Below are 13,555 nucleotides of genomic sequence, written 5' to 3'. Positions count from 1 at the left end.
CTGATCCCCATTATCCTCCAGCCCAGGACATTATGTGCTTCCCAAACAAAACCAGGAATGTAAATCTCACCAGGTGATGGAAAACACCACGGCGATCCCGATTTGCATCCGTGTGGACACACCAAGACTGGGAAATTTGATTTTCAAAAGAGGTGCCTGTCTCGCATGTGCACAGTGCTGAGAAGTGTTTCCATTGGTGCAGTGCAGACTCTGAAACACTGTCTATTGCTGGTGGGGTTGCTATACATCCCAAAACTACATAGTTGGTGGATTCTGATTGAAGTGAACCCAGAGGAGTTTACTATCAAAGCATTCCTACCCACACACAAAACATAAATAAAACAGTTTTTCCCCCGTTTGTTGTTTCCCTTGTTCCCCTAGCTGCCATGAAGACATTGCATTGTGGAATGTTTAATATAATGTACAGATTTTATACAAACACTCATTTATTCCTCTTCCAACACCCTGTCATCTAGCTGTCATGGCTAGGGCCAGGAGTTTTCCCTAGTAACCAGACCACATGGTCACGAGCCATGAATTATAACAAGGGCCAATAGTTCCTGGTCAATAGACTTGACCAGGAAGTACTCTTGGCCCACACTGGCTCTTGTGAGCCACAGTGAGGCGCTGTGTGTCCTCGACCAGCACCTTCAGCAGCCTGCAAATAAAGACACCGCCAAGATAGATTCAGTGGAATCACTGGCAGCTTAGAATGATTACATATTTTTCTTTGTAAGGAATACAATGATGTGAATCTTTCTAATCATAGAGTGGTTACTCACTTGCTCAGTGAGGTTTATACATTTTTTAGTGATTCGGTAGGGGTTCCTTCCAAATACTTCCCCTTCTGATTGTGTAATGCACTAACATCATAGTCGCTATTTGTGATGTTTTTGTTTGTCTCTTTTGACATAATTGAACAGTTATAAACATTAGAAAAAGCTTTCAAAGTACGTTGTTTATTCCAATAATTACTCTCCAGACAATATATACAATTTACAACTAAAAGCCAACATAACAGATTATTATCATAAATTATTGAATTAATACAAGCAGTGGCAATGCATTTAACGGTAATCAAGATGAATATTGCATATTAGTATTCAAACACAGTATTATGTGCATGTTTGCTGTCTAGATGGGGAACACTTTAACAGGTAGCTGTAAAGTCAAATCTCTTCAGAAAGTCTCATTAAAAAGACACAACGTTCCACAGTCACACAGCTAGTCAGAAACAGGCATTGCACTGCAAGGGAAATTAGAAGGGTGTGTGTGTGGTGTGTGTGCGGGTGTTTGTGTGTGTGTGTGTTTGTGTGTGTTGTGCTACTCTCAGCTTAAGATGCTACAACCAGGCAGAGGAGTCGCCCGTGGCCTCCCCTCGCGGCTCATTGAAAACGCAGGACCGTGACCTCCGGCGGTACATGGTGGTCCCGGGGCCTTTTCTCTTGGTGAGGCGCAGGTAGATGTCGGAAGTGAGGAACCTCGGGTAGCAGTCTTTTTTCATCAGGCTGTAGACTTTGCTCTGTGCCGCATCGAAGCAGGTATTCGTCGGCGTGGCGATGTTCTTCCGGATGGCCACCTTTGTGGCGTAGTCGATGTTGACCTAAAAGTAAAGTGACACTATCATGAGTATGTTAAATGGATGTGGCTCAATCTCAAATTGAACCTTAGATATGGTAATATGGTAATAGCTCCACCTTGCCCTTTGATTTATTTCAAAAGGAAAGCAATGCGCATTCCAACTGTTGCTTGTACAAAGCACATCTCCCCATTGATTTTCCGATCACTGAAACGCCTGTTATGACTGCTCAAACAAATGCCAGTTCCCTTCAAAATGTCAACAATGGAACATGTGTTTTTTTATTTGCATCTACACTATATATACAAAAGTATGTGGACACCCCTTCAAAATAGTGGATTTCAGCCACACCGGTTGCTGACAGGTGTATAAAATCGAGCACACAGCCATGCAATCTCCATAGACAAACATTGGCAGTAGAATGGCCTTACTGAAGAGCTCAGTGACTTTCAACGTGGCACCGTCATAGGATGCCACCTTTACAACAAGTCAGTTTGTCAAATTATTGCCCTGCTAGAGCTGCCCCGGTCAACTGTAAGTGCTGTTATTGTGAAGTGGAAACGTCTACGAGCAACAACGGCTCAGCGTGAAGCAGTAGGCCACACAAGCTCACAGAACGGGACCGCCAAGTGCTGAAGTGCAACACTCACTACCGAGTTACAAACTGCTACTGGAAGCAACGTCAGCACAATAACTGTTTGTCAGGAGCTTCATAAAATGGGTTTCCATGGCCGAGCAGCCGCACACAAGCCTAAGATCACCATGCGCAATGCCAAGCGTCGGCTGGAGTTGTGTAAAGCTCGCCGGTATTGGACTCTGGAGCAGGGAAAACGCGTTCTCTGGGGTGATGAATCACGCTTCACCATCTGGCAGTCCGACGGATGAATCTGGGTTTGGAATGCTACCTGCCGAATGCATAGTGCCAACTGTAAAGTTTGGTGGAGGAGGAATAATGGTCTGGGGCAAATGCAAACAGCAAATGCATCCAACAAGTTTGTAGAGTCACAAGCTTGATGTAATCATTGTGTGCTAGGAATATGGGACCAAATACTAAACTTTTGACTACTTTAATACACATATAAATGAATTTGTCCTATTGGAGCTCACTGTAGTCTCCACCTAATGTTGAATATGCAAGAGGATTTGACAAAAACAATCATGAATTTGAGTGAAATCCATGGTGAAAGCTACTGGAGATTGTGAGATTATGAGGGGGCGGTACCTTAGTAAAATGCTGGTTGGATAGAGAGTAATTTCATGCAAATGTTATAATTATGCCCACGGGTATATGCAAATGAGATGTTATTTCAGCTGAACACCCAATCCTTTATATTGGCAAGTGCGACTTGTTTTAGATCAGTGGGTGAGAGGTCAATATACTGTAAACAGCTACAGTTCATGACTGGCCCAAGACACCTAGAGGCATTCTTCCTAGTTTATGGAGCCCTCCATGTAAGTACACTTCTGTGACACATTACATGTCCCTGTACTTGGTTTGGAAGTCCTGCTCACTTATTCTTCAACTGAGCTTAGAAGGCGCTAACGTCTTCATATCAAACTGAAAGTGTGTGGGTAATTATTCCACGGGCTCAGTTGCTGCTAGTTGCAGAGAAGGAAAACCACACGCTCACGTCTGTCTGCGTCCAATGGTGCCTGAGGTTATAACGCTCCTAAACCACACAGTTCTATAATGGTCATATCTGTCTCACTAGGCGTATAGAGCATATTCTCAACCACAGGGTGCTCATGCACTCAGAGCTTTGTTCATGCATCATACTCATTGTAACCTCTGCATAGTTCCTGTGCATAGTTTATAAAAGTCAAAGTATGTATAGTGGTGAATGTTGATGCATTGCATCAGTCTCCTTTTGAATTAGATAAAGACCATAGAAGAGCAACAAAGATGAGATTTGATCTTTCTGTGAATAGTTGAATGAGATGCCCGTTGACCAACCACCAGCTTTAGGGAAGTTCCATTGGTGTTGCCCACAGATTTCCTATTGCCATTGATAGGGCCCACATGGTCAGGAAAACCTGTAGACCCTATACGGCTCATAAAGCTCCAGCAAGGCCCATTTGGTTTCATTTCTCAAGCACCATATATACCTCCTTTGGGGCCTCGGCTTCAATGAAGACAGCATACATCTGCTTGGCTTTGGTGATGAGCCTGGAATCCGAGTTGATGGTCTTGTATTCCTCACAGGCCAACCAGAACTCAATGTTCTCCTCACTGAACTCTGTTCTGAGGAACTGAGAGAACGTCTCCACTCCATCTACCCGGGGGAGAAGAACATACTCTTTAATGATCCATTGGATTCATTGGATTCAATCATGAGGCTTATATGGATAAAAACAGCATGTACTGCTCCAGAATAATGGTGACAAAGGGATCTGCACTGTGCCCACTTGAGGCTGAAACTGTAGATGAGTTACTTTGTAACTTACACTTGATTGAATTTCAGACTATGTTAAATGAGATTTGGCTTATTTTTGTTTATTCATATTCAAAATAGAGATGGTCAAACTCTGTAGATTCTCAACCTGCTCGCTATGAAAAGTGGGAAAGATTCTCAATGACTCATAGAGCAAACCCTGCAAAATGATTTACAGCTGTAATGAAACACTCTTCAATAGACATCTCAGGAAGTTAGACAGGTTTGATAGTCTTACCTAACACCGAAAACATGCAGTGAAACTCCATTGTTCTCTCCTCTAACCTTTAATTTCCCTAAAGACAATGTGGCTTCCCATTAACGTTGTGCTTTGAACAAAAATAGACTCGCAATTTGTGACTAAATGAGACATCGCTGGCTTCAATCTAACCTGAATGTCTGAGCAGCTCTTCAAAGGTGTCGCTCCATCTCAAAGCTGCCTCCGGTGAGATGCTGCGAAAAAAGAGTCAGAGATACCATTTAAGGCCCGCACAGACTGTACGGTTTTAGCCATCTTATGCCACGATTTTGCCGTCCAAGACAACATTTCCAAGTTGTGGGCAAATTCTTAGGTCGTAAACGATTGTCGGACGTCTCAGTGTGACAGGGTCTAGGTCTGCCCATTAAGCACGACTATGTGCGGTCGTAGGCTCCAACAAAGTTCTGGCAGCGTCAGAAATGTCGTGTAGTGTGGCATGCATTTGTTTATTCAAAATTAGACTGTAGAATTCACACATTGTATAATGAAAACTTGGTGCAAGTAATGGCCTGTGTGTAGTTGCTAATAACATAAACACACCTCGAATGTCAAAATGTCAATGAATGTATTGAGAAATGGCAATGATTATGTGGAGGCGCACATCACATTTGAGCTATGGGCCATATATCCGGTGTTAGCCTTTTCCATGTTGTGATGTGCCTCTTCAATTTGAGAGTTGAGCTTTTCATTACGAGGAGCTTGTTGTTGTTCTTTCGATGCCATGCTTGATACGCCCAGTTGACGTAGCCTACGTCGGCTGAACTAGCCTCGCAAGCCAATTGCAGAATGTGACGACAGAACTGAAGCAAATCATACAATCTGGCCAGGTTGATATCAATATTTAAATTTGGTCACATCGCACAGTGTGACATGTAATAATCTTAAAAGACTGAAACCGACGTACAGTGTGGAATGCCCTTAAGATTGAAAATGCTCTTCAATACAAATTGGGTAACTGGGGCAATTAAACATGTTATGTTATTCTGCAGGGCAATCTCTTTCCATTGCTTTGCCACTATACTTGACTGAGGTCTTACTTGCTGGTTGCGGTGGTGGTCTTCTTTTCTGGACCGATGTTTTCATGGGAGCCTGACTTGGTCAGCAGAAGGCTCAGTCGGCTCCTCTTGTCTTTCAATCTGCAACCGGAGTTTATGGAACACTTTACATAATGATACATTCCGGTTTATTGTACAGCAGTTGAATCATAATGTACGAAATCACTAGCCTGGTCCCAGATCTGTTTGTGCTGTCTTGCCAACTCCTATGGTTATTGTCACGCTAAACATTGTTTCAGTCGGCAAGACAGCGCAAGCATATCTGGGAACCAGGCTACAAAAACAACAACAGAGGAGTAAACCGGCCATTGTTTACTCAAGCCGAGGACCTTCAACATGGACGTTCACATGACAACTGAAATAAATAGGCCCTCTTCTTTCTTTCCACCTGGGTCACATGACGTAAAGGTCAACAGAGCATGCAGTGTTTCACTGAAGGCAGCAGTGGCATCTCATTTGTGGCCAAGATGGTGTGGGGTGGACAGTGCCCTTGAGAATGCTAGCAAAACAAGATGGTGTCAGTGTGCTAAGCATCATTCTGAAACTAGGAACCAACCACACATATGCCCTGAAACACAGAACAAAGGCAAACCAAGGGGAAATGTACTTCTGCACTTCTACTCAACGAGCCACAGTATCTGCAGCACATTCAAGGGAATTTGCATGGACAGGAATTGACACAGACAGCAACTGAAACTGTGCTGCAAATCACTCAAAAGTTTTATTTCCCCTGTCTCCTCTCTACCTCCTGTCGAGGTTGTATCATTCAACTTTTGTATAGTTCATTGATGGATAGTTATGAAGAACAACTGTTTTACCATGTCACAATTCATCGCCATCGTGTAGTCATTTAATTTGCCTCACTGTTCTACATCAAAAGAATCAACATACCGAGACAGCCCCAAATGACTTCATACTCTCAAACAAACAACATCATGACACTTTAACACCTACTCTGTGTCTCCACTTGTCTTGTCAAATACTCAAAGATGCAAATAAATGAACCAAAGTACAGAACTCACAATTGTTAGTTCTAGGGTGTCACCTTAACGAATAAACATTTATTTTCTGATCTTCTGCTATTGAGATAATGGCAATGGCTCTCAGATACACATGTACACTCTCACTCTGTAGAAACAAGTCAAGCATGGTGCCATGGCAGACCCCCTTACATGATGAAGTTAACAGCAACACTTAAAGAGTGGAAGAGTTGTGGAGGAGAAAGTCACAATATCAGAGAACATATTCATATTAGTGGTAAGGTTTTCTCTGTCTGTCTCCCATTATTGTTGTGCAATGCAAATTAAGGAAGTGGAATTATTACAAAATGTAATGAAAGAAGGACTTAGAAGCTTTATAGAATTGTTAAAATACACAAAAATCTAATTCTGCTTTCAAATAAAAAGGATATGAAGATTTTAAGTGCAAAAAACCTACCTGGAATTACTATCTTTCATTCTCGGTGCCTTCAAGTCCTCAGGACCGAGCATTTTGAAATATGCTTCCTCCTTTGGTGCCAAAAAGTTGAATTGAGGAAACAGAAAAACACATGCCTCCATGCTAGCTTCCTTATAATTTTAGCATTTGTGAAGGCAGACCACGAGCAGCTCTTAGCACTCGTTTAACCCCATTGTTTGTACCACATCTCTTTATAAAGCTTCACATAGCCAAAATATTTCCCCTAACCTTTCACACTGCTTCCTGATCTAGGTGAACTCCTCAGTTTACCGCAGAATTAGTGACAGAGAAAATCCCCCCATGCTCAACATCCTGCTTTAAAACTATTAGCTATGAACTTCACAGAAAACAATAACTTCCTATTACCAGACAAATACTGCATTTACATTAGTAATACTGTACTAATATGGATTAGGCCTACAATATGACTCCATCAAGCTTCAATAAGCAATAGATTGATATGCAAAACTACTGTTGCAAATATTCAGTTCAAAGTAGTGTACTATGGTATATTGAAGCGCTTTGAACCCGTATTAAAAGTGGATTGAACTTAATTGAAGCGTGTTCAAACCCTCGCTTTGAACACGGCAGGTAGCCTAGCAGTTAGCACGTTGGGCCAGTAACCAAAGGTCACTTGTTTGAATACCCGTGCCGATAAGGTGAACAATCTGTTGATGTGCCCTTGAGCAAGACACTTAACCCTAATTTTCTCCAGGGGCGCCGTACTACTATGGCTGACCCTGTAAAACGACACATTTCACTAAACCTATCTGGTGTATCTGACAATAAAAAAAGACATACACTGAGTGTACAAAACATTAGGAACACCTGCTCTTTCCATGACATAGACTGACCAGGTGAAAGCTATGATCCCTTATTGATGTCAGGTTAATTACTGCAGTGGGCTAAATCAGGGTCACACAGAGTGGTTCTTGGTAGTCTTAAACAAATCTACTTTGAAACAAAAGTATACACCTCACACACATGGTTATGGGCTTAAACATTCCACCCATGACGCCACTAAAGGGCGATTTGGTCATTTGACTGCAGGAAAGAGCTACAGAAGGATTTTTAAGCCTTGAGACAATTGAGACATGGATAGTGTATGTGTGCCATTCAGAGGGTAAATGGGCAAGACAAAATGTAAGTGCCTTTGAACGGTGTATGGTAGTAGGTGCCAGGCGCACCAGTTTGAGTGTGTCAAGAACTGCAATGCTGCTGGGTTTTTCCCCCTTAAACAGTTTCCCGTATGTATCAAGAATGGTCCACCACCCAAAGGACATCCAGCCAACTTGACACAACTGTGGGCCAGCATCCCTGTAGAACGCTTTGCCCTGACGAATTGAGGGCAAAAGGGGGTGCAACTCAATATTAGGAAGGTGTTCCTAATGTTTGTACACTCAGTGTATATATACAGTATATTATATATTATAGTGAAAGGAAATGTGTCATGATAAGCAAGATCCCACTTTCATAAGCATTAAAGTGTAACGCCGTGGGTGCAAGTGTGACTTGACTGGGTATCAAGGTATTGTTGAAAACATGAAACGCTGTCAGTATTATTGATAATATCAGATAATTATATGGGTAGTTGTCTGACAATGCATGATGTAACAGTGATTGATTGTGTTGCTGCGATTATGTTGTTGCACACTATAGGTGTCATGTCAGGCCATGTGTCTGCAAACTGCTCAAATTAACAGTGTTACATCATAACAACCAACACACAATTAACACATGCAATTAGCATTCACCTCAAACGAAGCCATAGGTTTTTTAACACCACACGAGCGAAACAACATCCCCTCATATTCAGATAATACAAGGGATGGTGACTTTGCAACATATCGGCAAGATGTCCTCTCGAAATGCAAAGCACTGTCATTCCCTATGACAGAGTAATTCTGTGATTCCGCCGCGCTATCGGCAGCCAGCAAGTGCAGAGATAGAGGGGAATAAGATGGAATGAATAGTAAAATGGGTATGCATTAAGGCTAGGCTGGGTATAGAGGCCTGGCGGTTTCCAGGGCATCAATGGCTTAATGGAGATAGACAAACTCACTGTGACACGGCGGATAGCAACAGGGAATAGGTGCCCTCGCAGATAGACAGAGACAACTGTGATGTCTTTGTTTAAAGGAGAGTAGGAGGAACAACAACAACCAAAGCCCAGAGAAGAGAAAGGACATGTGAATGGGAACAATGCAGTTGTATGTTTAACCATAGCAAACACAGACCTTGGCCATGGTTCATTGTACTGCTTGACACTACACCAACTACGGATCCTATGGTACTGCAATGCATCATCAGTCCTCCTCTACTTATAGTGGATACGTTATCCTAATAATCACAAGACAACACAAGTTGAAAATGGCAACTTGCGGTTGTTGACATAACTGGACTTCAGCATTTATGAAATTCTTATGTACTACTTATGAATGATGTATGAATGAGTTATGAAGCCCTTATGTAGGGGCCCTTCAAATAAAGTTTTACCTAGAATACTATATAGATGCCATCCAGGACCTCTATACCAGGCGGTGTCAGAGGAAGGCCCTCAAAATTGTCAAAGACTCCAGCCACCCTAGTCATAGACTGTTCTCTCTGCTACCGCACGGCAAGCGGTACCGGAGTGCCAAGTCTAGGTCCAAAAGACTTCTCAACAGCTTCTACCCCCAAGCCATAAGACTCCTGAACAGCTAATCATGGCTACCCGGACTATTTGCACTGCCCCCCCCACCCCATCCTTTTTACGCTGCTGCTACTCTGTTAATTATTTATGCATAGTCACTTTAACTCTACCCACATGTACATATTACTTCAACTACCTCAACTAGCCGGTGCCCCCGCACATTGACTCTGCACCGGTACCCCACTGTATATATAGCCTCCCTACTGTTATTTTATTTTACTTCTGCTCTTTTTTTTTCTCAACACTTTTTTTGTTGTTGTTTTATTTTTACTTTTTTTGTTAAAAATAAATGCACTGTTGGTTAAGGGCTGTAAGTAAGCATTTCACTGTAATGTCTGCACCTGTTGTATTCGGCGCATGTGACCAATATAATTTGATTTGATTTGAGATTTTTCACGTTGTCGGTTTGGGTATTCAAACCAGCGACCTTTCGGTTACTGGCCCAACACTTTTAAAGCTAGGCTACCTGCTACCCTAGCTACCTTATTAGCTAATAACAGTTCTGTAGCAATGAGGTTTGTGCAGTAGGCTATAGGCCCAATACATTATAACTGCATATTGGCTATGCTTGAATTGCCCTGACAAGGTTATTCTTCTCAGACCATTTTGAAATACATTTTTTGTATATGATAACACTGGTAATAGATAATTTGTTGTATTACTTGTGAGGCACAGCTGAGTGAACATAATAATTCGCTTTTTATTTTATTTTACTGGACTGACGGCCTGCATCTGATGGTCAGTCTGAGGGGAGGGAAGGAGAGAGCAGCGGTGAGGCTCACCCGTCCCTCCGCTCTCCCTCCCGCCGCTGAGAAAAGGGGACACAAGTCTTCCAGCTGATTGCGAAACTCAAGTCGCACTGCAATATTTCTGCCTCATGCACCAATTCATGTTGTTACTCCTATGACCAGAGAAAGTGAAATATTCCTCAATATTAAAAAAGACACAAGCCGCTAATAATAACAATTCAAGCTTATCAAAACACTTTGCTATACTTATTCATTGCAGCTGCAGTGCTGGTTGTAGCGTGAATGGAAGTAGGGAAAATGCACATTTTATGGCTTATAAAAGTGTTGAACAAAGTGTTGACAGTGATGAATAATAACTTAAACATGAACTTACTAATAAAAACAGCAGCTCTTTGCTGTATTCATTAAGTCTCTCTCTAGTCATGCTTTTACAAGTTTTGAAATCTCACAGTATCAACTTTGCTATGCGTTCGGGCTTATTTTTTACAGCCTATGGCTTGAAGAAACTGTGCAGACACAGTGATCTGAGCTATTTGATTGTTCAGTGGTAGGCCTATAGGTGCACTTGATTCACTCTCTGGGCCTGCTGGGTAGGCGGAGTTCTATCTTCAGACACATGAAATGGTTCAAAATGGGAACACTTTGCCTTCCCGGCGCTATGGCTGCTGAATCAACTGCACCTACCGCCAACAGCAAAACAATTATAAAAGGAACGTTGTTGTTTTTTACAGAAATGTTTGGTGTTCGACTACGAATGCCTTGGAGACAGACCAGTTGACCACTGCTGTAAGTAGTTACTGCTTTGCACTTTAAGGTCCAATGCATCTGTTTTTATCTCAATATTAAATAATTTCTGGGTAACAATTAAGTACCTTACTGTGATTGTTTACAATTAAAATGGTCAAAAATAAACAAAAATAGCTTATTAGCAAACAGCAATTTCTCAAGCAATAATTTAGCTAAGACTGTCTGGGAGTGGTCTGAGGGGGGAGGGGAAAACAAAAAATTTGCCGTTGTTGGCAGAGAAGTTTGGAACTCTCTTTTTTATTGGTCTATTAACTAATTTTCCCACCTGGTGATATCACCAGGCAGGTCAAAACTCCATCCCACCAAAACAGGCTGACATTTCTTTTCAAACAGCTCCCACACTAAAAGGGCATTTTCACAATTTCCCAGTATTATTCCAACTTCATAATATATATAAAACACAGGGAAATCACATTTTTGACTGCACAGGGCCTTTAAGGTGCATTACCTTTTGTTTTTCTTCAGTCTGCTCGACTGCGGCAACACTTGAGCGTCGTCCTGTAGTGGCAAGTTCATTACTAACAGTTGAATCATTACAACCAATTAAAATGAAAGTCTATGAAATTAGTTTGTTAGCCCAGGTGTGGTTAACTCATTAGGTATTCTGGGCCAAATGACTGGAGGATCGATACGTCTGCAGAACCGAATAGATGCTGCCAGCTGGTCACCAATGATTTGATTTGTTTCATTATTCGAAATAATATTCAGAGAACCATTACAGTTTAATTATTTCACCACCAGCTCCTGCAATTCATTCCAAAGCAATATGGCCACACGTCGTTAGCATGAAAACTCAATGAGAGCAAAGGCTTCTCTTCTGTCTTTGTGGATTTCCATGATGCTTTAAAATGTTGATTTAGATGGAGTATAGTTGCTGGGGTGGATGAGTAGATTTAGTGTAGCTAAGACACTAGGGGATATGAAGGCACCATTTAAAAAACTGTGGGTTAAATTTTACTGGCAACATACATAACCACAGTGCAGAGATCAACACAAAGGGAGATAGAGTTACAGGTGCTGTGGTTTGTGGTTGTCTTGTCTTCCTTGGTTGAATGCACTTATTGTAAATCTGTCTGGATTCCCAGAAAACAGGGGACGTGCTACAGACATTCGGCTACATTCCTTTTGGGACACTTTAAGGGTTTCAGCGAGATGTTATATCACTCACATTCGGAAAACGTTCTAGGAACATTAAAACGTGACAGGACTATAAGAGGACGTTCAGTACAGATCCCAGTTTGGTCGCAGTATAACGTTATCATAAGGTATTTTCATGTATATTAGGGAACGTTATGAAAAGGTTCGTATTTGGTTCCGATAGGACGTTCTCCATGGGACATTCAATGACCACAAGGGAACGATTCATGATGGTCAAGGGGATGTAGCATAATGGTCCCAAGGGAACGTTCTCTGGGGGACCTTTGTGTAGTTCCCTGTAAGGTACCAGGACGTCACTGAGGACCATGTCAGGACCTTTTTAGGACGTTCTCAGGACTTTAATATTTACTAGTCATTACGACGTTGCGTGAGGGAACATCCCTGTATACAAAAAAAATGTCGTTAGGACGTCCCCAGAACATCACAAAATGGTTGCCTCAAGTGGTCAGGACGTTGTGTCATGGTGCCCTGGAGGTTTTGTCTAGTTCACATCACAGTTTGCCCCGGGGACAACCCAGAGGACATTGTTAGGGCGCTCTTTGGACGTTGTGTCATTTTGAATGAGAAACCCTTTCTGCTTTGGTTGTCATCAAGGATTGACATATTGAGAGGATGGTTATGAGATATAGTGGTTGGTGCTACACTGACTGCAGCCCCCTTATGAAAAACATCAGGCCCTAGGGCCCTCATTCTCACAAAGGAGGGGGGTATGGCAGTAAAAGACGGACTCCCTGGTGGCACACTCTCTTCCTCTGCCTTTTCATCTTTCTCCCTATTAGGTATTCTGTTTCTGCTGCTTGGTGTCTTCCCCGAAACTGGGTTATAATTATTTAACAAGTGACATCAGCAAATATAAGGAAAATAAAATTAGTAGGCTAATCAATTTCGGTAGCGTCATCGTACACTCTGTTACAGTATATCAATAATGTATTCCTAGAAAGAAGACAATATTTTGATATGTGCGTAGTCACTTTGACTCGATTTCCAATCATCCACTAAAAATATTGGAATTGACATTTCTCGTCTATGGGGAGCTGGTTTCAGCTGTTGTGTACATAGTCTATCAGCTCTGGTATTTCCCTTACTAATATACCTTACCAGAAAGCTACAGGCTTCCAGGAAGAGAAGCTCTCTCAGCTTTCAACTTGTTGGGTCTGACACAGGCAGACAATGACACCTAGATACCAAGATGGCTGATCTCAATTGACATAATTTCCTTTGAGAAACCACGCGGTTAGCAGCTAACCACAGCTCAGGGGCATTTACATACTGTGTAGGTCTCAAAGCAGGGCAGCAGCCAGTGTGTGTTTACATAGAACCAGAAGTGCAAATAGGGGATGTACATGGAGGAAGAGAAGAAGAAGAA

The 13,555-nt window shown here is 42.1% G+C and overlaps 1 protein-coding gene across 1 annotated transcript; it reads right to left on the bottom strand.

Annotated features, from left to right (window-relative positions):
• Nucleotides 1–943: 943 nt before the first annotated feature.
• On the bottom strand, nt 944–6,980 carry LOC121534960 (regulator of G-protein signaling 8). The gene is made up of 5 exons (XM_041841602.1): nt 6,763–6,980; nt 5,308–5,406; nt 4,403–4,464; nt 3,686–3,852; nt 944–1,603 (listed from the first exon to the last, which is right to left on the bottom strand). The coding sequence occupies exons 1-5, from the start codon at nt 6,882–6,884 to the stop codon at nt 1,343–1,345; spliced, it is 711 nt and encodes a 236-aa protein (XP_041697536.1). The 5' UTR covers nt 6,885–6,980; the 3' UTR covers nt 944–1,342.
• Nucleotides 6,981–13,555: the final 6,575 nt, after the last annotated feature.

Source organism: Coregonus clupeaformis, chromosome 21, assembly GCF_020615455.1.
Source record: "Coregonus clupeaformis isolate EN_2021a chromosome 21, ASM2061545v1, whole genome shotgun sequence".
Lineage (NCBI taxonomy): Eukaryota > Metazoa > Chordata > Actinopteri > Salmoniformes > Salmonidae > Coregonus > Coregonus clupeaformis.
This window is presented reverse-complemented; position numbering and strand designations above follow the sequence as displayed.